The sequence below is a fragment of the Falco naumanni genome, chromosome 6 (assembly GCF_017639655.2).
Source record: "Falco naumanni isolate bFalNau1 chromosome 6, bFalNau1.pat, whole genome shotgun sequence".
NCBI lineage: Eukaryota > Metazoa > Chordata > Aves > Falconiformes > Falconidae > Falco > Falco naumanni.
In genome coordinates, this window is record NC_054059.1 from 91,288,842 (window position 1) to 91,313,055 (window position 24,214).

A 24,214-nucleotide genomic window follows, 5' to 3' on the forward strand; every position below is an offset into this window, starting at 1 on the left:
GCCCCGCGCGTGCGCCCGCTGTACCCGCCCGCCCCGCGCGTGCGCAGCGCGGCCGGGTCGCGTCGCCGCCATCGCCGGTGCGTGAGGCGGGGTGGGGAAGGCCGCGGCGATGTCGGGCTCGGCGGGTTCGGGCGGGACGGGCGGCTCGGCGCGGAAGCGGCTGATGAAGGAGGAGGACATGACGAAGGTGGAGTTCGAGACGAGCGAGGAGGTGGACGTGACGCCCACCTTCGACACCATGGGGCTGCGGGAGGACCTGCTGCGCGGCATCTACGCCTACGGTGCGCGGCGCGGGGCGGCGGGCCCGAGGGGGGCGGCCGTGGGGGGGGGGGGGGCCGGGGCGGCGGGGCCGGCGGGGGGGGGCCGGGGAGGCGGCGGCGGCGGCGGGCGGGCCCGGCGGGGGGCGGTGCGCCTGCGCGGTGACGCCACCGCCCCTCGGTTTCGGGGCCGCCGATAACTGGCGGTAACGGCCTCCGCAGGGTTCGAGAAGCCGTCGGCCATCCAGCAGAGAGCCATCAAGCAGATCATCAAGGGGAGAGACGTGATCGCGCAGTGAGTGGGGCGGGGGGCGGCGGGCCCGGCGGCGGTTCCTGTAGGCATGGCGCTGTCACAGGGGCCCGGCCGAGTGCCGGGCGTTCTCAGCGAACAGGGCTCCGAGGTCCCTGGGAATGTTTCCCAGCAAAGTCAGAGCAGCATAGAGACAGCTGCGGTCTCAGTTAAGGGAAAAAATAAGCAGAAGAAAGTCTGTGATGTCTGTAGAGACACAGGAGGATGTACATCCCACTGAAAGAAACCAAAATCCTTTCTGCATCAGTGGTGGGAACTGGTAGCCTTCCAAATTGTATTGGCCTATCTACCATTTACTTAGAAAAAAAAATTGTGTAAGAGATGGCAGGAAGTTAAAATGTTGGTCTGATACAGAGTAAACCTGCTAGAGCTGGGGACCCAGCCGTGGAGGGCTCTGTCCCCGACACTGCAGTTCTCAAAGCTGCTTGTCTGCGGATCATGCTGTGGTCGTAATAAAACTTTGCCAAGATACACTGTTGGCAATATTACCTTCTTTGTAATGAAAGAGTGGTAAAGAGCAGAGCGGTGGAATAGATTGGGAATAGATTGAAATTGCCTGTATTCTTTGTCAGACATCCGGAGTGTTCACCAAACATCTGTTTCTCAGGTCACAGTCAGGAACAGGGAAGACAGCAACATTCTCCATCTCTGTTCTGCAGTGCCTGGATATACAGGTAATTTCGCAGCACATGCTGAAAATGATTTTTAGTTAAATTGGTAGAGTCTTCCATCGCAAAAGCCTTTGGTTTTAGAGTAAGTGAAGCTTTACATTGAAATCTTTTTCATTATGGGCAGTGAACCTCAGACAGATTCCTGAATGAGAATTTTACCAGACTCATTAACAATTTAACAGTCAAAACCCAAACTTGGGAAAATACATTCAGATGAAGTCTTGTAATTATAAAGTTGACTTTGTCAGTTGACCTCTTACACGTTAGAGAGCTAAATCAATCTCTGAGCAGGCAGAATTGTCCTCAAACAGCATCAGCCACCTGTCTGAACAGTTGGTGCACGTTGCACAGAATCAGGCTTGGCTTTTTGAATGAGAAATGTTTTAAGTACAACTTGAATGTGTAGATGCTGTTGAATAAAATGTTGATTTTCCGAGGGCTAGTACCCTCTTAAATAAAGCTTAGATTGTTGTTCACTTGCCACTGCCTGGAGGCATGAAAATAAATGATGTCTGTTCTAAATGCAGAGGTCAGCTTTTTGCTTCATTTCTGTAAAGTGCTCATAATACTTTTCAAATGTAATACTTTAAAACATCATCTTGGAATCCTTGTACTATGCAAGGGTTTTATCTGAACTGAACATAAGAAATCAAAGTGATTTAAATTTGTTTCTATTCTGTTGCAAGAAAAGTAGACACTTCTATAATTATTTTCAGAAATTAGTTTGAAATAAAAAATGACGTATCAACCGCTTAAGTGCTGTCTTGTCAAAAATAACTTAATCAACAGGCTCTTACTGTGTAAATGCTTGGTGAGATAGCAGCTTTCTAGGTATACTGACCCTTGTAAAAATCTGTTCTAGCACAAAATTCTATAACTAATCCTTAAGACGTGACATTTCAGAGTACTGTGGGATCTGTAATTTCTGTTATGCTTGGATATCTGCCCTGTGGTTAACTGCCATGCAATCACCTGTTTTAACCAGGTTCGTGAGACCCAGGCATTGATCTTGGCACCAACTCGGGAGCTGGCTGTACAGATTCAGAAGGTAGGAGCATGTACATCACTGCCTGTAAAGCACCTGCAAGGCCTGGAGCCGATTCTCAGGTGTTCCTCAGCAGAGCTCAAAGAACAGCTTCTGCTTTTTATTTCTGTTCCTGAAAGGAATAAGAAATTCTAATAAAGGGCTGTTTTGCTTATTTGCGTTGTATCTGTTCTTACATGACCGTGCTGGTTAGCAGTCTAAAATTTTGCATATCTTAAGGACAACGCTGTTAAGTCACAGTTGTGATTCCTGGGGAGCTCGGTTCCCAGTGTTTGAAAGCCTGCTGTTGAGGAGGTTTCTGTAACAGACATTAAAAAATCCCTCTAACTGCTTGTGCATACCTGTCTGAAAAAAAGGCCGCTGTATGGCTGTGCAGACCTGCATCTCTTCAAAAATACAAACGTTATGAGAGCTCAGTTAATTAAGCTATTCCTTTGTATCAACACAGGGTCTTCTTGCTCTGGGAGACTACATGAACGTCCAGTGCCATGCCTGCATTGGAGGGACCAACGTTGGCGAAGATATCCGAAAACTCGACTATGGACAGCATGTCGTTGCTGGCACGCCAGGCCGTGTGTTTGGTAAGGAGATGTGGGAGGGTGTATCACCTCCAGCTTTCAGACCTGAGTTGAGCCATGGGAACCTTTTGCAACTTCTGTTGCGCTTAGATTTGAAAAGCATGAAAATTACACGTATCGTGACACCGTTAATGTGAGGTATAACAACCTACAGTAGTAATACCTGGAAAATACTAGAGAAATCAATGGGGATAGTATTTGGATTTTCTGTGTTTATATTTTGCTTATCATCGTTGAAGTGTTTCTTTATATGGTGGCATGGGATCAAAGAGTATTTTTTAAGGAGAAAAATATTACAATCCCAGGAAATACTTCAGAATCTTGGAGCTGGATGTACTTGAATGTCAGAGTTGGGTCCACGTTTTCTGTGTACCGGCCGTTGCTCTGTTAAATGTGGTGCTCTTGCACCTGGTACTTTCTGGTTTCATTGCATGAAGGTTATATTTGCTGTTCATGGAGGCTGCCACAGTGATAGTGTTAGCCTTCAAGCTCATACCTTCCAGGTCTCTGAGAAACCAGCAGCACTTCCTTACTGGAGCACCTGTCACAGAGCTAGTCTCCACAAGCAAAAACCAAAAAAATTTGCAGCTGCCAAAGTGAGCTGGCTGTGAACAGCACACTAATAGCAAATGCTTTTCTATTGCAGTATTGAGGGATTACGCAAAGCCATGTGCTCTTTCAGGTAGGATGTGGATTTGCCCAGTCTGTTGAGAAAAAGTTCACGTAGCATTTTGCATTTCTCACATCCAGTTGCTGTGGGAGACTGGGTCACCTGTCCTGTGCAGGTAGCAAATAGTATCCCGCAGCTTGGATGCTCAGAGCTTCCCTGCAGTCAGTGCTCCCTTGGCTGGGCTGCAGAGACATCCACCTGGGTTGCAGGGTGGACTGGGCACACTGTGGCCCTTGGTTGTGCCTTCTGTCACCAAACACCGGTCTCTGTTGGCCACAGGGGAAGTGCCTGTCCCTCCCCCACTGAAACGTCCTGACAGTGGCTGGGAGCAGTGCAGGCTCGCTTGCTTTCAGAGCCTTTTCATCTTACAAAGTGAAATCTTCCAGATATGATTCGTCGTCGAAGTTTAAGGACCCGTGCCATCAAAATGCTGGTTTTGGATGAAGCAGATGAAATGCTCAATAAAGGTAAAATATTTGTCTCCCTTTTATTTCCTTTTTTCTCATTTCTTTGAGATTCCAGGGTGTCCCAGCTGGCAGTCTTGCTTCTAAAAACAACTGGTTTTGCTGAAGTTAGACAGTTACAGTTCATTATAGGCTGTAACAGGATAAACTCCTTGATAAGTCTTGTATGGTTTAGTTGTAGTTTCCTTTTCAATGGTTATGAATTCTTGAGCACTGCCTTTCATACTTTACTGTGTACCCCAGCCACATTGTAATGGATCTGGGAAGATGAAGAGACGAGCAATATGTGACACTGGCTTTGAGTTACTGATTCACTCATTAATGTTAATCTCATAGCATAGGCCCAGTACTGAATTCCAGATCAAATTGTGAAAGAGCAGGATGTTTGGAAGAAAGACGTGCTGACTGTTGCATGCTACTTGATTTGCTTTTCAGGTTTTAAGGAGCAGATTTATGATGTGTACAGATACTTGCCTCCAGCTACGCAGGTGGTCCTGATCAGCGCCACTTTGCCTCATGAAATTCTGGAGATGACCAACAAATTCATGACAGACCCCATTCGCATCTTGGTGAAACGGTGAGTTTCTTTGGAGGGAACAGGAGCTCTTTGAGTTGGTCCAGCCCTGGGCGTTTCACAGTGTTAAGAGATTTAAATGTGCAGGTTCTCTCTCACGTTCCTTCTCACTATTGCAGTTTGCCTGGGTGTTTGCAGACATTCTCATGTCCTGTTTTCCAGCAGGAGCTGACTCATCTCCCTGACTTTACCCTTGTCCAGTTGTTTGCTGCTGCTCAGCCTGACTACCCCCTGCCTCCACATCCTCTCCATGCATACCAGTCTCTTCTGGAAATCCATCTTTGACACTTACCCAGTTCCTGTGCTCCTCCAGAGGACTTCTGTAGGCCGTTTCCGTTGATTTGCTATTACATAGCAAGCCAGAAAAGCTGTTAGCTGACTGATCTCAAACGCCCTGGGAGGTGTAGCTTGTGTCTGGTGGTATCACAGGTCCTCATGCACTGGAAGTCGGCAGGATTCAAGAGGAGTAACCAGACAGCCTGACAGGAGAAGCCTCCCTCTTGCCTGATCACATACAGTGCCCCGTTTACCTTTCTTTGGTCTCGCTGCTCAAGAAGCTTGAATGTAAAAACAGTGGGAACAGAAATGTTTCCCTTTGAAGCCACCTGGAGTAGAGAGGGTGCCCCAGTTCCTTGTCCCTGTTGCATGGGTCACATCTAGGCCGTTAGGGCATACTTTGCCAGGGACTTTCTGTAACAACTTGGACTTAGGTGTAGCCGCAGCAGGCCACGGGGCAGAGGTGTGATCTCGGCCGAAGCACACCCAGCCCTTCCAACCGCCTTGTATCTGTTCAGCTGCTTGTGGTGTAGTATAGCTCTTCTTCTTCCCTGCAGTGATGAGTTGACCCTTGAAGGAATCAAGCAGTTCTTTGTGGCTGTGGAAAGGGAAGAATGGAAGTTTGACACCTTGTGCGATCTCTACGACACGCTCACAATCACCCAGGCTGTCATCTTCTGTAACACCAAGAGAAAGGTATGGCAGCCCTCAGGTGGGCATGTTACTTTCTGAGGGTGACTCAGAGGAGGATGCTGGCACAAACCCAGTGAAGAGGGCCAGTTGTTTCCCTCTTTGGGAACAGAGCAAGAGCAGAGGTTAAATGTTTGTCTTTGGGATGTGCCTAGCTTGAATGGCTGGTTATAGGCAGACCTGATACAGTTGGCAGGAACTGCTTTTTTAGACAAGTAGTTAAGAATGTGCTTATATTCTTCTAATTGTTCATAATCCCTGAAACAAACCGATGGTTTCTGAATAAATGCCCTCAATTCCTTTCCTGTCAGGGCTCATGGAGCCCTGTATCATGTAGCCAAGGCTTTGTAAGGATTATTTACTTCCTTTAGCTGTGGAATGCTGCTTAAAGTGTGTCAGTCCTTACTAGCCTATGTCTTTGCAAACATTCTCCAAGCAGAACTAGTGCACTTGGCTGTCCTGAGCAAAGGACTAACCCAGGCTGCTTGGCTGCATGCACAGGTAGACTGGCTCACGGAGAAGATGAGAGAAGCCAACTTCACGGTTTCATCCATGCATGGGGACATGCCGCAAAAGGAGAGGGAGTCCATCATGAAAGAGTTCAGATCTGGTGCAAGGTAAATGCCTTAAACAGTGTTGCTTACAGCATTGCTACCTCACGGCAGGATTTCTTTTAGCGTCTGAAGGGAACAGGCCTCAGAAACCCATAATACCTCTTCCCTCTGAAGGCCTTGTTCAGCTCACATTAGGAAGAGCTTCAGTTCCTGTGTATCCCCCTGTGGTGTCGCAGGGCTGGGAGATGCCATTTTCCAAGGAGGGATGCTCATGCTTCTAGGCATAGAATTAGTCTGGTTTATTTTGCTGAAGAGGTTGGGAGTTGGTACATTTAAAGTCAAGGAAGAAAAATATTTGGGCTCTGCCCTCTTACTTTAAACTCTTAGGAGCGTCATATTCTTTCTTAAAGATCAAAGCTGTTGTGGTGCTCTCTGTCTCCGCTGCAGTTTGGTGATGCTGCATGGGACGGCTTTCCTTGCAGCAAGAGTGTGTGTGTTGCCAGTGTGCTGTGGGCGGGGAGGAGCACAGAATAGCAGGGGGTGCCCTGTGCTGGAGACTAGGACTTCTCCGCTCTCACACCCACCTCAGTCAGGTGGAACAGCCATACCTGTCCCCTTCTCTTCGCAGCCGAGTCCTTATTTCAACAGATGTTTGGGCTAGAGGCCTGGATGTGCCTCAGGTGTCCCTGATCATTAATTACGACTTGCCCAACAACAGAGAGCTCTACATACACAGGTAAGATTGGCCTTTGCACGGGGGAGGGGCTGCGTTACCCTTCCCTCAGGTGGCTCCATTCTCTCCTTCCTTCTACCTCCACAGAATTGGCCGGTCAGGCAGATACGGCCGAAAAGGTGTAGCGATCAACTTTGTGAAGAACGATGACATCCGCATCCTGCGAGACATTGAGCAGTACTACTCCACCCAGATAGACGAGATGCCGATGAACGGTGAGTGCGGGCCAGCTCCAGTGAGGCTGCCGCCCTCCTCCAGTTGGGAACCGGTGTGCTGCATCTGAAAGAGAAATGCCAGATGCTTTATTTGGCCAAATGTGTCATTCCTGAGCCTGACCCATCTTGGATTCCCCTGGGGAAGAACCTGGGAACAGCAGGAGCTGCGCTGTACCGCTGTGCCGTGGCTCTTGGCACACTCGGTGCATACTTACGTTCTCTCATTTTCTCTCATTTTCTCTCGTTTCAGTTGCCGATCTCATCTGAAGGTCCATGTTTACCAGGGAGTTGTACTATTTAGTAGCCTCCGTAATTCTCTTTTGGACACATACCCTTTTACCATACTGCTGGCCCGTATGTTCCGGAGTTGAGCTGCACTTGGAAACTGTAAATAATGTCTTTACTCCCACCCATGTTTTTCAATAAAAAAATTAAAGTTTTACCATAACCTGTACTTAATTAACCCAAGATAGTAACAGGCAGGGAGTTTTGAGGTACTGCCATACTTGGCTAGCACAATTGAAGAAATCCTGGGTGCTCAGTATGCCTAGGTAGATAAATGCAGGGCTTGCTTGCTGTTCCCTGCCCTCTCCCTGTCCCTGAGCCGTGCTGCCCAGTTTCCTTAGCTGCAGGATCAGCCATCTGCAGGAAAGGCCTATGGCCTGACCCGATCCTGCTCTAAGGAAATGGAGTTATAAAATAGCCAGAAAAGAATTTCCTGTTATTTATGCCTTTCTGGAGCCAGAAATGACATCACGTGTCGCTCGGCATGAGTATTTTGCCTCCCAAGGATCCCAGGGATTGAGCAGGTGCCTGTGAGGGCGAGAGCCTCTTTAGCTTGGTGCTGGCTGGAGAAACAGAGAGGCAGTGGGGACGAGGAGGGACTGTCACCCTCTGTCAGTGACCAGCTGGAGTGCAGGGAGCTCCGCCTGCGGGTGGATGAGGAGGCGAGGAGAGCTTATGGGTCAGGAATAAAGGGAGGGCAGGGACAGGTGACACTACAGTGGGGTTCTGCTACAGGCCCCCTGACCAGGAGGACCAAGCAGATCAGGCCCTCCACAGACAGAAAGGAGCAGCCTCATGTCCGCAAGCCCTGCCCCCCCTCATAGGGGACTGCAAGCACCCCAGTAGCTGCGGGAGGGACAAGGCAGCAGGGCATAAGCAATCCAGGAGGTTCCTGGGATGCCTGATCATTTCCTTCCCCCAGTGATGGAGGAGCCAGTGAGGAGAGGTGCCCCGCTGGACCTGGCTCTCACCAGCAAGGAGGGGCCGCTGGGGAGCGTGAAGGTCAGGGGCAGCCTTGGCTGCAGTGACCCTGCAGTGGCAGAGTTCCAGATCCCCGGGGCAGCGAGGAGGGCGCACAGCAAGCTCGCTACCCTGGGCTTCAGGAGAGCAGACTTGGGCCTCTCCGCGCACCTGCTTGGTGGAGTAGCGTGGGGTAGAGCCCTGGAGGGACGAGGGGCCCGAGAGAGCTGGTTAATGCTGAAGGACCAGCTCGTCCAGGCTCAGGACCAGTGCGTCCCAGCAGGGAGGGAGTCGGGCAAAAACGCCAGGAGGCTGCATGGGTGAGCAAGGAGCTCCTGGACAAACCCCAACACAAAAAGGAAGCTGCAGAGGGTGGAAGCAAGGACAAGCAGCCGGGGAGGAATAGAGAAATGTCCGGGCAGCCAGGCGTCAGGTTAGGAAAGCTAAAGCCCTGGTAGAATTAAACCTGGCCAGGGACGACAGGGGCAACAAGAAAAGTTTGTGTGGGTGTGCAGTGATGGAGGGAAGAGCAGGGAAGACGTGGGGCCTCTCCAGAAGGAGACGGGAGGCCTGGTTACCTGGGATATGGAGGCGGCTGAGGTACCTGGCGATGGTTTTGTCTCAGTCTTCACCGGTGAGCGCTCCAGCTGCGCCGGCCAAGTCGCAGAGGGCAAAGGCAGGAACTGGGAGAACGAAGAACCAGCTGCTGTAGGTGAGGATCAGGTTTGAGAGCATCCAAGGAACCCGAAGGTGCGTGAGTCTGTGGGACCTGATGAGATGCGTCCGCGGGTCTTGAGGGAACCGGCGGCTGAAGTGGCCGAGCCACTCTCCATCGTATTTGGGAAGTCGTGGCAGTCCGGTGAAGTTCCTATGACTGGGAAAGGGGAAACACAACCTTCATTTTTAAGAAGGGGAAATAGGAAGACCCGGGGACCTACAGGCTGGTCAGTCTCACCTTGGTGCCCGGTGACATCATGGGGCAGATCCTCCTGGGAACTATGCTAAGGCACATGGAGAATGAGGTGGTTGGTGATGGCAAGCATGGCTTCAGTAAGGGCAAACCGTGCCTGATGAATTTGATGGCCTTCATGGGGTTACAGCACTGGTGGATAAGGGAAGAGCAACTGATGTCATCTACCTGGGCTTGCGCAAAGCATCTGACACTGCCCTGCGTGACATCCCTGCCTCTAAACTGGAGAGACATGGGTTTGATGGATGGACCACTTGGTAGATGAGGAATTGGCTGGATGGTCACACTCAAAGAGTTGCTCGATGTCCAAGTGGAGACCGGTGAGGGGTGATGTTCCTCAAGGGTCAGCACTGGCACCGGTGCTGGTTTAGCATCTTTGTCGGGGCCGTGGGCAGTGGGACCAAGCACCCCCTCAGTGACTTTGCCGACACCGCTGAGCTGTGTGGTGTGGCTGACACGCTGGAGGGAAGGGATGCCGTCCTGAGGGACTGCCACAGGCTTGAGAGGTGGGACCGTGCAAACCTCGTCAAGTCCACCGAGGCCAAGTGCCAGGTCCTGCACGTGGGCCGGGGCAATCGCAAGCACAAACACAGGCTGGGCAGAGAACGGGTTGGGAGCAGCCCTGAGCAGGAGGAACTTGGGGGTGTTGGTGGCCGAGAAGCTCAACAGGAGCCAGCAACGTGCACTGGCAGCCCAGAAAGCCAACCGAGCCCGGGGCTGCATCCCCAGCAGCGTGGCCGGCGGGGCGAGGGAGGGGGCTCTGCCCCTCTGCCCCGCTCTGCTGAGACCCCCTGCAGCGCCGCGTCTGCTCGGGCGGCCCCAGCACGAGAAGGAGCTGGAGCTGTTGGAGCGAGTCCCGAGGAGGCCACGCGGGTGACCAGAGGCTGGAGCCCCTCTGCTGTGGGGCCAGGCTGAGAGCTGGGGCTGTGCAGCCCGGAGCAGAGAAGGCTCCGGGGAGACCTCAGAGCAGCTGCCAGCGCCCACAGGGGCTGACAGAAAGCTGGGGAGGGGCTTTGTGCAAGGGAGGTAGTGACAGGGCAAGGGGTACTGGCTTTGAACTGAAAGGGGGGAGATTCAGGTTAGATATTGGCAAGAAATTCTTCCCCGTGAGGGTGGGAGGCGCTGGCCCAGGCTGCCCAGGGCAGCTGAGGGTGCCCCATCCCTGGCAGTGGCCAAGGCCAGGCTGGACGGGGCTGGGAGCAGCCTGGGCTGGGGGGAGGTGACCCTGCCTGTGGCAGGGGGCTGGAACTGGGGGGTCTTCGGGGTCCCTTCCAACCCAAACCATTCAGTCATTCTGTGAAATACTTCAGGAAATGCTGGTTAGAATGTAACGGAAAGAGCAGGTGTGGTTACTTTGTTGCCGTCTCCACCCCTTTCCCACGCTGTAGCTTCTTCCATCTTCCCAGGTCTCATTCATCTCCCGGCAGCAGCGTGCTGTCCTTTGCCAGCTGTAGTATCTTCCGCGTAGCTTTCCTGCTGAGCTCTGCCGTGTCCCTTTTGAGGCAAGCTGGCTGCTGGTTTGGGGTATGTCACCGCGTTTTACTGTGTTTTCTGTTAAATTGGGGTTTGTTTGTCAAGGGGAAAGGCAGGCCTTAATACACCACCAGTTTGCAGAGAACTGGAACAGCTCTCAGAGTTCTGTTCAGAACCGGTGGCAGAGTGGCCCTGGGTAGAGAAAGCGAGCGCACTTTACACCCCCGTGTATTCTGCCAGGGAAGCCCCTCTGTTCCCTTGTACTCACTCCGTGCTCCGTCCTGGTCTTCTTAACAGTATACAGGCACAGGCTGAGCACTACTAACCTTATTTTAATACCAGTTGTAAGGGGTTGCCCAACTGGGGCGGGGGGGGGGGCCATGTGCAACCAGCAGCAGGGCCGAGCCATCGCTCCCAGCAGGCACCACCACCACCACCCCCCCGGCCCTCCAGCTGGCCGGGATGAAGGGATGAAGGGATGAAGGGCTGTTGGTGGAAACAAGCCGAGCTGTGGATCCCTTGTGGATCCCTCCTCCCACGGAGGGAGGCTCATGCAGCTGGACCCCGGCCCCCCGTGCCCCCCGGCTACATCTGGCTCCGTTTTCGTGTCCCACCACCCCCTTGCTCTGCACCCGCTCCAGCCTCGGCTGCCGGCCCTCCAAGCACAGGAGCCCCTCACCCAGGGAGAGGGCAGGAAAGGGAGTTAACCGAGAAGTGAAGGTGGAGCCAGACAGGGACAGGCACCCGCAACAAGTTGCCACATGCCCCTTTTATCCCCTTAATCATCTACTTTCCACACCTGCCCCTCCCCAAAATCACCTTGGTCCTCCACTTCTCCCAGCTTTGATTCCCAACACCCCCCACCCCCACCCCGCAAAGTGGAGGGGTGTTTTTTTTGCATTAATTCTGCAACTTCTTGGCACAGCATTCAGGAACTCTCCCTCCGCGTGCCCCGTTTCAGTCCTCTGTTAGGACAGCACCTGGGCCAAGGTCCACAGCCCCGTCCCGGGCAGAGTCCTGCTCTCACCGTCGTGCAGAGCAAGGTGCAGCCTGGCCTCTGACTTGCACCTTCCTGGAGGACACAAGCCCAGCTCTCCAAGCCCCCGCTGTGACTCCAGTCGCTTGACTAATAAAGAGATTAATCAGCAAAGCGTGAGGTTGTTTAAATAACAGTATTTAATCTGTACAGTTTGAGAGAAGATATCATAAAATGCAACATTCCTACCTCACCTTCAGCATCATTCACCTGGAGCTGAGCCCTCATCTCCAGAGGGCAGGTAACCACCGCTCCCCAGCAGTTCTTTATGGTACAAAAGTCACAGTGCAATTACTTTAGTCCTAGACAGATGATTTCCCTCACCCAAGAGTGGGGAGACTGATGAAGCTCAAATGTGGATGGAAATTGTTACCACTTAGGAATGCAAAAAACCCAGCTATTGCACACAGTCATTTCCAGCTGAAACTACAGCAGTTAATTATTTAGCTGCCTTTACACTCCACACAGCTGATTCTGGTTTAGTCAAGTGAAAACCGGGCCGGTAACAAGGTTCCCGAGTGATAACAGTTGTCGGACAGAGGGCAGAAGCTGACAAGCAACTCCACGAGTCAAGAAGCGTGCTTTAGAGTACCAGAAAGTTTTCCTGCGCCAGGAGGGGATATGAGCTAGACAGATGTCATCTTTCAGAGACAAGCATGAGAGGAACATCGGCTTTGATAGAAAGCTATGAAGTACAATAGACAATTTGTTCATATAATTGTCAGGATAAGTATTTGACATAGTTTATGTAGTAGAATACATACTTGAACATCTTTTAAAAATAAGCACGGATTTCATTTCATATATACACAACTGATTTTAATCATGTACTGAAAATAAATTACAGGAAATAATTTTAAAATGCAACAGAAGACAAAGAGGTTCACAACAAACATTCCCATTGATTTTCCCAAGGGGGTGGGAGATTGCAGTGCTCAAGGCAGGTAAATATCACAAATATATCAAAAAACTTCAAATTGTTGATGCATTCACACATTTACATGAGCCACAAACATTCCTTTACAGGGACTGCACTTAGCTACCACAGAACCAGGTTTTGCCATAAACTACAAAACTTTGATACAAAATTGTATTTATATATTTATATCTCATATACATGCCCTATCTGTGATTTCTTAAAAAATAAAAACTAAACACACTGTACAGACAATCCTAACTCATTGCTTCGTAGCTGTAGGCAACATTTTTGGATGGAATTTCTCCCCCAGTAGAATTAATGGCAATATTATATACACAAAGGCTAAACTGCAGAAAAAGACAGCTCGGATCTGATATGCACCTCCCCCGGGACCAGGCCTGCGAGTTCAAGGCAAGACACCCTGCGGTCTGTCCCGCCGCCTCCCTTGCAAGTCAGTTCTGCCACTGGCGGCGTGAGGAACCAATACATGCAGTTGTGTAACACTGGTATAAAAGGCAATAAAGCAAGATACATATTGTGATGTAGTGGCTCTAATGGCATCACTGACTCGATACACAGACACACAAGGGGATGCTGCGGAGCTGGGTACGTTTGGTGAGAGCACACCCTACGCGGGCCTGATCGTCGTACTTCCCTGAAATTACCTCCTGCAGAGGACAGATTCCCACTGTAAGCCAGAGACTGCATCAACTCAAGCACTGGGGGATAAGACACCCCCCACCCCCAGTTCACCAGGACTCCGTGCAGAACCCCTTCCTCCCTCCCACCCCCAGCAGTCGCCATGGCAACAGTTTGTCTCAGCAGCAGAGCACTGACAAACTCGCTCTTCCCAGGTGATGGCAGTAATCTGCAAAGCCAGTCACACTAAACTACTTCTACAGTTGATTGTAAACTTTGGTTTATTTTTTTTTATTATTTTTTATTATTATTATTGAGTTCTCATGGTACAGCAAGCATGTCTAGGACGAGAGGGCAGAGTTGAAGAGGAGATGAACTATCAGTCTGTCTTTAGTCTGGCATGGTGAGACACCTGCTCGGTCAGGCCTGCTTTGATAGAGTTTTTTACAGACTGCCTCATATGATCCTCCATCAAATTATCACTCATGGGCTTCAACACCTGTGGAATGAGAAACGTGCAAAAAAAAAACACAAAAAAATGAGGTAACCAAGGAAAATAAAATATAAAAACATACAAAGAGACAAGATTTGAAATAATGAAGAAGAAAAAGAATGCTGAAGTCTGACAAACTGGCATGAACTGAAAGAGAAATGGAGTGCTGCTGCTACAGTAATGAGGTTAAATCAGTCACATGCTATGGACACAAGTGATACCCCTCCTACACAGCAGTATTTCACCGAATTCAAACCACTTTACAGTTCCTAGAAGATGGATGTGCAATTCCATACCCTATATGCAGCATCAGTCTGGTATGGTTACAGCATTTATGCAGACCGGCCCAGACAGTCCAGCTTATTGTCCTATATGTGTAAGTGTGAACACTTCAGATACAGAAAGAAAGTTAAAAATACTGGCTAGTTTTTCTTCTTGTTATTGTTGGATGAGAGTCGCTGTCGCGGCACTGATGTAAGAGCACGGCGAATCGTTCGGCGTCTAAGGACTTCAAAGAGTTTGGAAAACACCTAAAACATGAATTCAGCTGTTAGGAAAAGCGGCTTTTAGAAGGCAGCAGAAAAAGTCAATCGAGTTCAGAAAAAGAAACCAATTGCCAGTAACTTCTCACCTTCCTGGGATTCCTCTGAAGCATGGAGGGAAAAGAAAGACAGAGATTCAGGAAAAAAAAACAAAACATCAAGGACACAGTATATAATCAGAGCGACTCAGACAAGGACCTGTAGGTGCTTTGCATTATTATTGCTGATGTGCAACTGTAACATCCCCACCAGCAAGTTCTTTTGGGGAGCACCTTCCTCCAGCCCACAAAAGGCAAGCTCCTGCTAGCGTAAGCCAAGTGCTGCCGCCTCCAAGGAAGGACACAGTCAGTCAGATGAAGCCCTACACGTGCTCTGGGTATCCCATGCCAGCAGCCACCCTCAGTGAGCGCTAACCAAACACAGAGCTGACACCTTCCACTTTTTTTTTTGCTGTGCTCTTCAGCCCCAAGCTCCAAAACAAGAAGCTACAGTGGTACAGGAAAGCCTCGATTTTAATCACTAGCTACAGGTGTAACTCAAAGTTTAGTACCGTGATGCTCATTTCCTTATTATTAGAAATCCACTTTTTCCACTCCAGTGTGACTCACGACCTTACTCGGTCACTCAGGTCTAGAGTACCACTATACTCACCTATAGTGAGGCTTGAACAGAGTCATTTTTCAGGTGTAGAAGAGCCTCTGTATAGAGGGCTCCAGTTACTTGTTTGCTCGTGCCTTGCAGGATTTATTTACTGTCACCCCAGGTAAGGTCAGCGAGCCCTTTATTTCTAGTAACAGCAGTACCAAAGGGTTTCCCTCCTGCTGGCACTGGACATAGCTACTCGGAATGCTCCGACACTACTTGCAAGAGTTGCTCAGGAATTCTCTACCGGGGCTTTACTGGCACAGCTGTGTCAACTGGATTCAGGCAGCAAAATCTCTGTACAGAAGACTTTCTCCCCCAGCTTTGGTACTCTTACACTCGTGTTGTCTTTTCTTTCAGGAATTTGTCTGTCTGTCAAGTATTTATTGCAACAGCAGTTGCACCAACTGAAGCCGTCACTGACAACACAAGTCGTCTTGAAGGAAGAAACCTGCTGTACATCCTCTTGTAGCTGTTGTTGCAAGCCAATCGGGTTGCTGCAAATCACCAGCCAGCTCTCTCTGAGGTCTAATTAGCCCTCCAGTGTCACATCATCAGGTGAGGTGAGGGAGGGTAGCAGTGTTCACCTTTCCCATTTCTTGCACCACCCCGAGATACTCTATCCACCATATCCACAGGGCAAGTTTATCACTTTAAACATACCTTTAAAAGCAGAACTCCTTGCTCTGAAAAAGTAACCAAATGTTTTGAGTCCTTCCACTCTTTACCACCGAATCCCCCAGGTAAGGCCTTTAAGTGACACTTTCTTGATAATATCCTAAGCTTGTTTAACGTTCTTTGCGTGCAGCATCTCTTACTGAAGAGAGCAGTCATGCTTCTGAGCCAGTTTCCCCCCGGCAACACTAGCGTTCCCCATTAGGTCTAGACCAGTCACTCACAGCACTGAACAGAAACCGGTTGCTATGTCTGCTCGAGAAAGGAAGATTTTGCATTAAAAATGGATACCAACCTGTTCCCATATAGCTTCAGCGATCTGATCAATGGCTGTTCCAACTTCTCTGAATTCCCCAGAGTACTTAACGTATGCCCAAGTACAAAATGATATAAGAGCCATCCCCAGCACGAGATTACACAGGGTAGCTATGGAGTTCATACCAAGGAACCCAGTCAGTCCTGAGGTTATATACATGGCAAACATGACTGCAAATAGAGTGGCAGGGGTACGAGCAGCATAAAAGATGTTTTTGCCATCGTTGTGCTTCACAAAGTTTGCATAGATCTCGTCAATTTCCACTTCAAGCTGTTCCTGGTAGCGCCGACAGAACTCCTCCCCTCCCATCTTCTTCACCGAGCGGAACTGCCTGACAGCCGACTCTCTGAAATCCTGGTGCTTCCGCTCGAGGTCCGATGGGGCAATGTAAGGCTTATCTCCCCCACAAACCTGTCAGGGCAATCAGAGAGGAGGTCATCGCACCCTGAGCACCTTTTGCTGTACAGAAAGCAGACCTGCTCCTCGCTGCCCCCCTCTCAAGCCAGCAGCAGACCACCTCCTGCAGCTTGCTCGGCTCCGTAAGCTGGAGAGTCCCGTCTCACATGAAGCAGCTAAAGGCACTTCACATCACGGCACAGCAACAGCCGTATCCGTCTAATCACACACAAAGCTACACCATGTGACTCAACTTGTGCTTTCAACTGCTCCCCTTGGGCAAGCCCAGAAGGACAGGGCATCAGCCACACGTACACTCCTGGTATGAAAGGGTGAAATAAAGCAACACCACGAGGCAGAGGAAACTTGGCTTGAGGCAAGTCAAGGAGAGCTCTGAAGGCCACGAGCCCTCCCCTCAGTTTGTCACTCCTGGTCACCCAGGTCAGTGCAGAACTTGGACACAGAGGGTAGATTCTGACCACTTAAGTTTATTCCTGTTTATTGCTGCCACTAGCAGGCTCCATGAAGCTTACCAGGTGATACAAACTAACAAGAACTAGTTGCTGACATCTTTAGCCTACTCTTCCCTACTCTGTCCCTGCTAGGCTTGATTCTGATCAACTTGTGAGGGTACGCTTCTGGTGAAGGGACAAGGCCGTGGACTCAAATGGATACCCATGATGCGCAGACCACCACCCTTCCTCTCCCTCAGTCAGCATGGCTATGAAAGTGATCAGACTCCAAGGACTTCTGTTCTGTAAGACTGACTTCTGACCTCTTGAGGACTAAGATTAGAAATTACCTAGGCCATCAGACACATACATGTGGCACCATAGCTCCACCTCAGCCTCAGTGTGAGGGTCTGGAAATGTCTAAAAACTGTAGGCTCTTTCCATATGACGTCAAAGAGCAGCATTCCCTCTCCTACCTTAGGGTAGTCTTAGCACAGCTTTTGCCATCCCATGTCCCGAGTGCAACGACAACTTTTAACTTTCTCCTGCTGCTATCCCTTCAGCAGGACACAAAAGATCACCTTCTCCGAGTACAGCATCCCCTTTCTGCCTGACAAGATATGCAGCTTCACTGCCTAGCTTCAAGGCAAACCTCACTGTCAAGATGCCGACACTCCCACTCTGCCCCTTGCTCAAGTTTAACAAGCACCTTTCTGCTTTTTCTGTATTTTTCCACAGCTGGCAAAACTCCCTGGAAAATTACTACTAGTCTCATCCCCCAAAATGGTCTTTTCACATTGCCCGGACAGTGTTAAACACTAGGAGCTGCTGAATCATTAAGACCACCACACAAATAACTGCCACTGTTTTCTCATACTCTGTGTGACTGCACCTGTTGTTCCTTACATTTAAGGTCATTTAGGGGGACAGTATTTTGGGTTATGCACACTCAGCAAAGGAGGGCTTTGGTTCACGAGGAGAACACAAAAGCTATGGTAAGAACTATCTTTACATAACCCAGTCTCAAATCCAAAGAGTTCCCACTTCCGTTCCCAAAAACAGAAGTTTCAGAGCTGTGTCACATTAAGAAAATCATCTGAGACATCTGGATAAAAACCAATTCAAGACATTTGTGTGTATCTCTACAGTGACATAAAAATATACAGTACTATGGAACATTACTATGGAAACAAAGTCTGTTTAAGAGAACATCTGTTCTTGTTTATTCCCTACCCCAAGCAAGAAACCTTACAACTACAGTATCTCAACAGCCATTGAAGAGTCAAGGTAGGAAGGCAGACTTGGCATTTATAATAAAACCACCCATTCGCTATTCCAAGAGATTTTCCAGAATGGAAACAAATGCAGGAGTCCCTCTACACCAGCACAGCATTCCCAAAACAGCCTGATAACAACTGGAACTGGCTAGTCTGCCGTTAGCATTAGGTCTTACTCTAATTTCTAAATGGAAAGCTACTTCAGCAATTAAGACCAGAACTAGCCTAATTAATGGGGAGATATGTTTGTAGCATGTCATCACACCTATTGCTCTTTTCTGGTTGTGGAGTTTCACAATAAGCACAGTCCTGTTAAGCTTTACAAGACAGAATTGTTTTCAGAATTTCTGTATTAAAACCTTGCATAAAACTACACTGAATTATGAAGCACATCTTTGTGCTTTGAGTGGTGTAAGTCACTATCTTCAAGAGAAGAAACAAGTATCAGAGCCAGGAAAATTCTTGTAATTCAAAGGCGTTTTAAAAAACCTTAGAATAATTGTAATCCTTCCATCTTACAGCTAACAACCAACCGCAGTTCAGAAGTATGAGACTAGAATTCTAGAACTCTACCCTTGCCTGACCCTGCCCAGCAAATGTCTCCTCACCTGTTTGCCCGTTTCATGTCACAGCATTTTAAGATGTCTGTCAAGAGCAGCAGGGGGAACTAACAGGTGGTATCTTACAAAGACATCCATTCCCATACCGCCCCAGAAGTTTCGCTCTCAAAGAATCCTGGTTTTACTGCGTTGGACATCTAACCTGAGTGCGGAAAACACGCGAGTACTAGCCCTAAGCTACTCTTCTCTGGTAACATGCTCACAACCAACACCAAGTACAACATTAAAAGCGAAGGCCTGTATTTGCACATAGGCAGTTAGAAGATGTTGTGTCATCATACCTGCTCCATGCCTTTACTGTACAAGTCTTTTGCTCCTGCCACAGCAGCAAGATTGTTTGCCTCCGCTGTTGCCTAGAAAACATGGAGCACCATGTATCATCACAGCATTACCAGCCAGTTACATACATGTAGTTGCACTGCCCAGCACCCCCACAACCTCCAAAGCTTCAGATGGCCAGGAACCCACCCCCCCCAGAAGAAACAAGTGAAGGTTAGCAACATACATAAAAACACATCACTGACTAGGAGGATGTTTTCTTCAGCTCTCTAGTACAGCTGCACACAAACTCCCCGTTTGCCTGCGCAGGCTTTTAATTGTGAGCAATCTCTTCTGAATGCTCTACTGTTAATAAGCAAATAAGGATCACTAAACTATTAAATGTTAATCCTGATACACCACTACCTGTGAGGAAAAAGGCAAGCTTGTATTATTTCTGTATTATACATGTGCTGTTTCGGTGTCAGAATTTAAGATAAAGATTTGTAAGAATAATAAGACTATTTTCAACCTGCATCGTGTCAGGGACAGTTATTCTAGCTAATACTGCAAGACGTCAGCCTCTGCTCTCCGAGCCACCTTTATGGCATGCTACGTCGAGGAAGCAGTAGCAGCCTTCATTTCATTGTGGTGAGTTTTCTGAACTCCAAATAAAACACCCAGAACAGTCATGTCTTAATGAAGTGACACAGGAAGCTTAAAAAAAACCCACAGTCTTACAAACACAAAATGGTTTAAACTGACCCTAAAGCCCCACTTCATCCCAAACAATTCAAAAGTTCACCACACAGCTTTATATAATCAGTTTGTGTTCAGATAGCTTTAAAGCTGATTACATCCTCTTTGGATCAACCCAGAAAAGAAGTCTCAATGCAGTTATCCAATCTAGCAAACCCACGGAGTAGCCCAGCATCGCAAGGCAGCAGCAATAGCTGCATTACTGTGAGTCTTCTCCATTTTATCTTCTGCATCTGATACTAAAAGCCCTCTGAATACAGTCTGAAAGATGCTGAAAAAATAGCAAGTTACAGGAAACACATGCTTAGAAACTGAAGCAACTAAAAAAATATCCCAGCCAACCAGATATACCCCTGGCTGCATTTGGTAGATAGAACTGAGGGAAGGCACAAGCATATACCCAGGCGACACAGTTCAGATAGCTCTCTGAAGGTACGCAGCTCCTTCAAGAACTGCAGCTCTGTGTGTGGGAGCTTCAGACCCACAGCAGTCGTGATCTTCAGTTGCACTCATGAAGTATGCAAAATCAGATTATTTGAAAGAAAATTAAAATACCTGCAGCATAGATTTCGGATGAGGTAGCTCCTCTCCTTGATAGATTTTAATATAGGCCTAAACGGGAGAAAAAATAAAAGGTTTCTTTTTCCTAAGTGTTTAGGAATGAGGAGAAGAAGAAAAGAGGAACGATATAAAAAACAAGTTTGTAGGTTATTTCTTTGTAATAACACAAATTTCTTCATACAAGTCTGGCATTCTCAGTTATTCCTAGTGCTTTAATCCCTTACTTCCCTGTGCATTTGAGGCTGGGGGCCAGCAGGATAGCAGAGCACCTTGAGAAAACACGGCCGCTATCTCAAGAAGTGACAGGCTTGACAGTACGTTTCTGCTCCCTCAAATACATAAGAAAGTCTTTGCTAGGCAGGGAATCTGCACCCAAAACAGGAAAGTGAAGATGACTATCTCACGCACCCTTTCTGGCAAGAGGTCTGTCCAAACAGACCCCAGCGCTGGAAGAACCAGTACTTACATTTCCCCAATGCATCTTGCTCCCTTGAAGTATGGGAGAAAAAAAAAAAAAAAAAAAAGGAGATCAAAGCGCTAATGCAGACAGAGCTGAACTGGAAAGCCAAGCAGGCAGCCTGTCCCTCTGTGCCCCACCCCACCAACCCTCAGGCGCCTGTTCTCCCACCAGGGTTTCAGAAGGCTGGAAGAGAACACGTCCTTCATCACTTCTCCAGCCCACCAGACGGGCTGTGGTGCAGCTCTTTGGGACGGGTTAGCGGAGGGGGCACGGCGGGCAGCCGCCGCCACTCTGGCACTTCGGCCAAGCTGTGCAAGTTTGACCAAGAAAGCCACTCTCACCCCTCAGGGGCTGGGCAGTTACTCCTCTGTGCTACTACTGCTCCCCCATCCCTGCCTGTCTACAGGCCTCTGCCTTGAGGATGTTCTGCTGTAAAGGAGGAAGGAACAAGGTTATCAGGGTCCCTACATACACAATGCTCTAGGTTGTAGGACAACCTACAAAAACGTATAGTTATACAGGGCTCCGTTCCCTCGACACCCTCCTTGCTTCTGTAGCTATTTCCTCCAAGTAAAAGCCCTCCAGTTTCCAACTCCGACTTCATGATCTCAGCTTTAGATGCACAATCCCCAGGGAGCGGTCCTCTTTAGTTATGTAACCACAGTGCTACCCAGCACCCTGCAGGACTGCTCCCACACTGGATACGAATCCAGCAGCTCTTCGATAGAGGAGGTTTTACACTCGGTTTTTGGGGTGCAGTCCTGTCTAAACTGCTGCTGAATGCACACTCCCTACACTGCATAGGATCCGGTCTTACCAGAGAAGAAAGTGGAACAAATAGCAGCATGCAGCCATGCAAATACAGAGACTGAACACACAAGCTTCAGAGTATTGATTTTATGCTTGTCAGAACAGCCGCAACTTCCTTTATAGGAAGTTACTTCATTTTACAAGTGTTGAAGAGTCCTGATCTGATTCCTCCCTTGCATAGCTTCTTAAGATCAGCCCAACTATATTACACCTTTAACATAACGCTCAAAAGTAGTAATGCAAAGCCAATGTCTTTAGTAATGAGTGCCAGTTTCTCCTACCAAGCCAGCTAAGTCATTCCAATTAAAAAAAAAAAAAGGTTACACACACCAGACCAATTCCTGGTGATGTAGGGATTATGTTATCACATTTCTGCTGGTGTCACCATGATACCGAAACAGCTCAAGAGTTTAACAGCTGCAAGTATCATACACAAATATTTCAGAGCACACAGTAGTGCTGCACACGCAAGTGTTCAGAAAGCATCTTCCCTGCACATTAAAAATCTAGAGGGGAATACCTAAAATTTCTCCTACATACCGAGCAGCTTAAGAGCTAGTTTTCTATCTGTACAATCTACATGAGACCCTCTTCAAAAAAAAATAAAAAAAAAACCCAAAAACAAACCAACAAAAACACCACACACCCCCCACCCCCCAAAAAAACCCACCCCACAGCGCAGTTCTACTGATAGTAGTTTGCTAAGAGCTATACTGTTAGGAAGTTGCGTGCCAGTTCCAGAAAGTCAAGAGTAATGAAATGAAAAGTAAGCTGATCAGTGAGTGTCAGCCTAGATATCTTATCTTCTCTGGGAACAGCATGCCCTAAAATTAGAATACTTTCTTTTAAGCCATTAACAGAAATAATTAGTATGAGTTTGCTTACCTTGAAGTATTCTACAAGATCTCTACAGGTCACCTTGGATCCACTAATCTCTTTTTCTACCAGGTTTTCAGGGGCAAGCAGTAATGGTACCAAATTCCGCAGTTCCTTCTTAAAATCTTCATCTATATCTAGTAAAATTCAATTTCAGAAAGAAAGAAAGTGTGGTTAGTTTTCTTTCCAATCTTACATTTCCTACTCTGATAACACACATGATCTTTCAAAATCCATAGTACTACAAATCTTAACTGAATTTTTAAGATGTTTAAAGGCTTAAATACAGCTTTAGTGAGTTCTAGGTACTCTTTAATTTTGACTTCAGACTGAGAGAACAAAGTTCCATAGCCCTTGTAATATTTGAAGTGCATTTCCCCAATTACATCAACATCTTACACAATAATCTCACAGGTCTGTGCCCTCAGCACAGAGGTGGCTTGCATCCCACTACCACAAATCCACATTTTTAGCCTTTGCCAGTCTGATACACCCTTTCCATTGCGGGACAAGCAGCAATTGGAAGAATCCTCACTGCCTCTCATTCTGCAGTAGCAGAACTCTACAGCTTTTATTTTAAAGTCATTCTAGCTTTGACCTTTGGTTTAGCAAGTTCTCAGAGAAAAAAAAACTCTCAAATCTCAGAAAGCCTTTCATTTTGTGAATTCTTCCCTCTGGAATCCTTATTTAATGACCTTTAAGTATGTCTCAAGTTATCAGACTACAATCAACAGCTAGACAGAAAGATATCTATCCCCTCTGCCTGCTTAACTCCTCCACCATCAACCTGCCAAAAAGAGCACACAACGCACATTTCTAGATTCTGTAGTTTCACCTTTTAGCCCTACATTTTTCTAATCACGCATTTCAATAGGCAACCATATCAGTGTTTAACTTCCATTATAAAAGAAAATAAACTCATTGATCTGAATCAGGAAACACACAATGGAAAGCTTCCTACCATTCAACCTCCCATCAAAATTTGGATTTGTTGCAACTTTAAGACCCGGGTGTGGCAACAGGAAACAGCCAAGATTACTGAAACAGGAGTGAATATGCTTCCTTACATTCTGTAGCTCTTCATGTTGGTTTTGCTTTACCTAAAGAACAAAAAAAGGTTGTAAGAACTGCCAGGAGTTTTGCAGTACTGCAGTTAAGATTAAATATCAGCTTAAAAGTAGTGTTTAAGCTTTCGTTCCTGAACCTAAAAATGTCAAGTTCCAAACCCTAGAACCCTTCATCGCAGGTGTATTCTATTAGCACAAAGAACTAGCTCAACATGCATCATTATCTTGACAGTAAGTTAAGCTGGAAGACCACACAAGGACTACTGGAGATAACCTACCTGCAATCTTTTCTCTAGGAACTTTTTTCCTCCTTCCAAGCCATATGCATGTTCATAAGGATAACTCCAATCTCTGATTAAGAACATTAGTGTCTGTAACAGGAAGAACATTGGTAGGGAACAGCTTGCACCATTCCTAAAGTCAAGCATTATGAAGCAGCCCTGTAGTTTTGTGGTACAAGTGTCCACTTGTTTAAAATAACGAAAAAAACCCAAACCACCAAAACCGCCCACCAAACATACAAATGCAACTCGCTCCTTATCCGAAGGGAAGTACCCAAGTGTCTCAAAAAGACCGTTCCCTGTTCCATGGCTTTGCCTTTTACCATCCCACAGGGATTACGCTACCATCAGCTGAAAAGAAACCTTGACATTACTCTTATATCAGATGAGCTGCTTTACAAAGAATGCAT

The 24,214-nt window shown here is 47.9% G+C and overlaps 2 protein-coding genes across 5 annotated transcripts in view; one reads left to right on the plus strand and one right to left on the minus strand.

Moving 5' to 3' along the window:
* The first annotated feature begins 2 nt into the window (after nucleotides 1–2).
* EIF4A3 (eukaryotic translation initiation factor 4A3) lies at nucleotides 3–7,479 on the plus strand. The gene is made up of 12 exons (XM_040597432.1): nucleotides 3–281; nucleotides 480–552; nucleotides 1,175–1,241; nucleotides 2,224–2,286; nucleotides 2,732–2,864; nucleotides 3,918–3,998; nucleotides 4,431–4,572; nucleotides 5,403–5,541; nucleotides 6,037–6,152; nucleotides 6,718–6,825; nucleotides 6,910–7,037; nucleotides 7,288–7,479. Exons 1-12 carry the CDS (start codon nucleotides 110–112, stop codon nucleotides 7,302–7,304), a joined length of 1,239 nt encoding a protein of 412 aa, XP_040453366.1. The 5' UTR covers nucleotides 3–109; the 3' UTR covers nucleotides 7,305–7,479.
* Nucleotides 7,480–11,883: 4,404 nt separating this feature from the next.
* ATL2 (atlastin GTPase 2) overlaps nucleotides 11,884–24,214 on the minus strand; it is a 38,363-nt gene continuing 26,032 nt past the window's right edge. For 2 of the 4 annotated variants that reach the window (XM_040597629.1, XM_040597632.1), the window contains exons 7-14: nucleotides 23,802–23,894; nucleotides 23,418–23,556; nucleotides 22,466–22,593; nucleotides 20,305–20,361; nucleotides 19,014–19,085; nucleotides 15,967–16,398; nucleotides 14,444–14,458; nucleotides 11,884–13,818 (exon numbers count right to left, since the gene is read on the minus strand). In XM_040597629.1, the coding sequence (XP_040453563.1) occupies nucleotides 13,699–13,818; nucleotides 14,444–14,458; nucleotides 15,967–16,398; nucleotides 19,014–19,085; nucleotides 20,305–20,361; nucleotides 22,466–22,593; nucleotides 23,418–23,556; nucleotides 23,802–23,894 (1,056 nt within the window). In that variant the 3' untranslated portion in view covers nucleotides 11,884–13,698. Of the gene's footprint in view, nucleotides 13,819–13,846; nucleotides 14,343–14,443; nucleotides 14,459–15,966; nucleotides 16,399–19,013; nucleotides 19,086–20,304; nucleotides 20,362–22,465; nucleotides 22,594–23,417; nucleotides 23,557–23,801; nucleotides 23,895–24,214 lie in introns of those variants that run through there. The other 2 variants (XM_040597630.1, XM_040597631.1) reach the window with 2 other exon arrangements.

Excerpts from the sequence above, each read along its gene's own strand:
- EIF4A3 (XM_040597432.1), top strand. The coding sequence starts at position 110 with ATGTCGGGCTCGGCGGGTTCGGGCGGGACGGGCGGCTCGGCGCGGAAG. Across the intron at positions 1,242-2,223 it reads TGCAGTGCCTGGATATACAG|GTTCGTGAGACCCAGGCATT; the intron begins GTAATTTCGCAG and ends TGTTTTAACCAG. Across the intron at positions 3,999-4,430 it reads AGATGAAATGCTCAATAAAG|GTTTTAAGGAGCAGATTTAT; the intron begins GTAAAATATTTG and ends TTTGCTTTTCAG.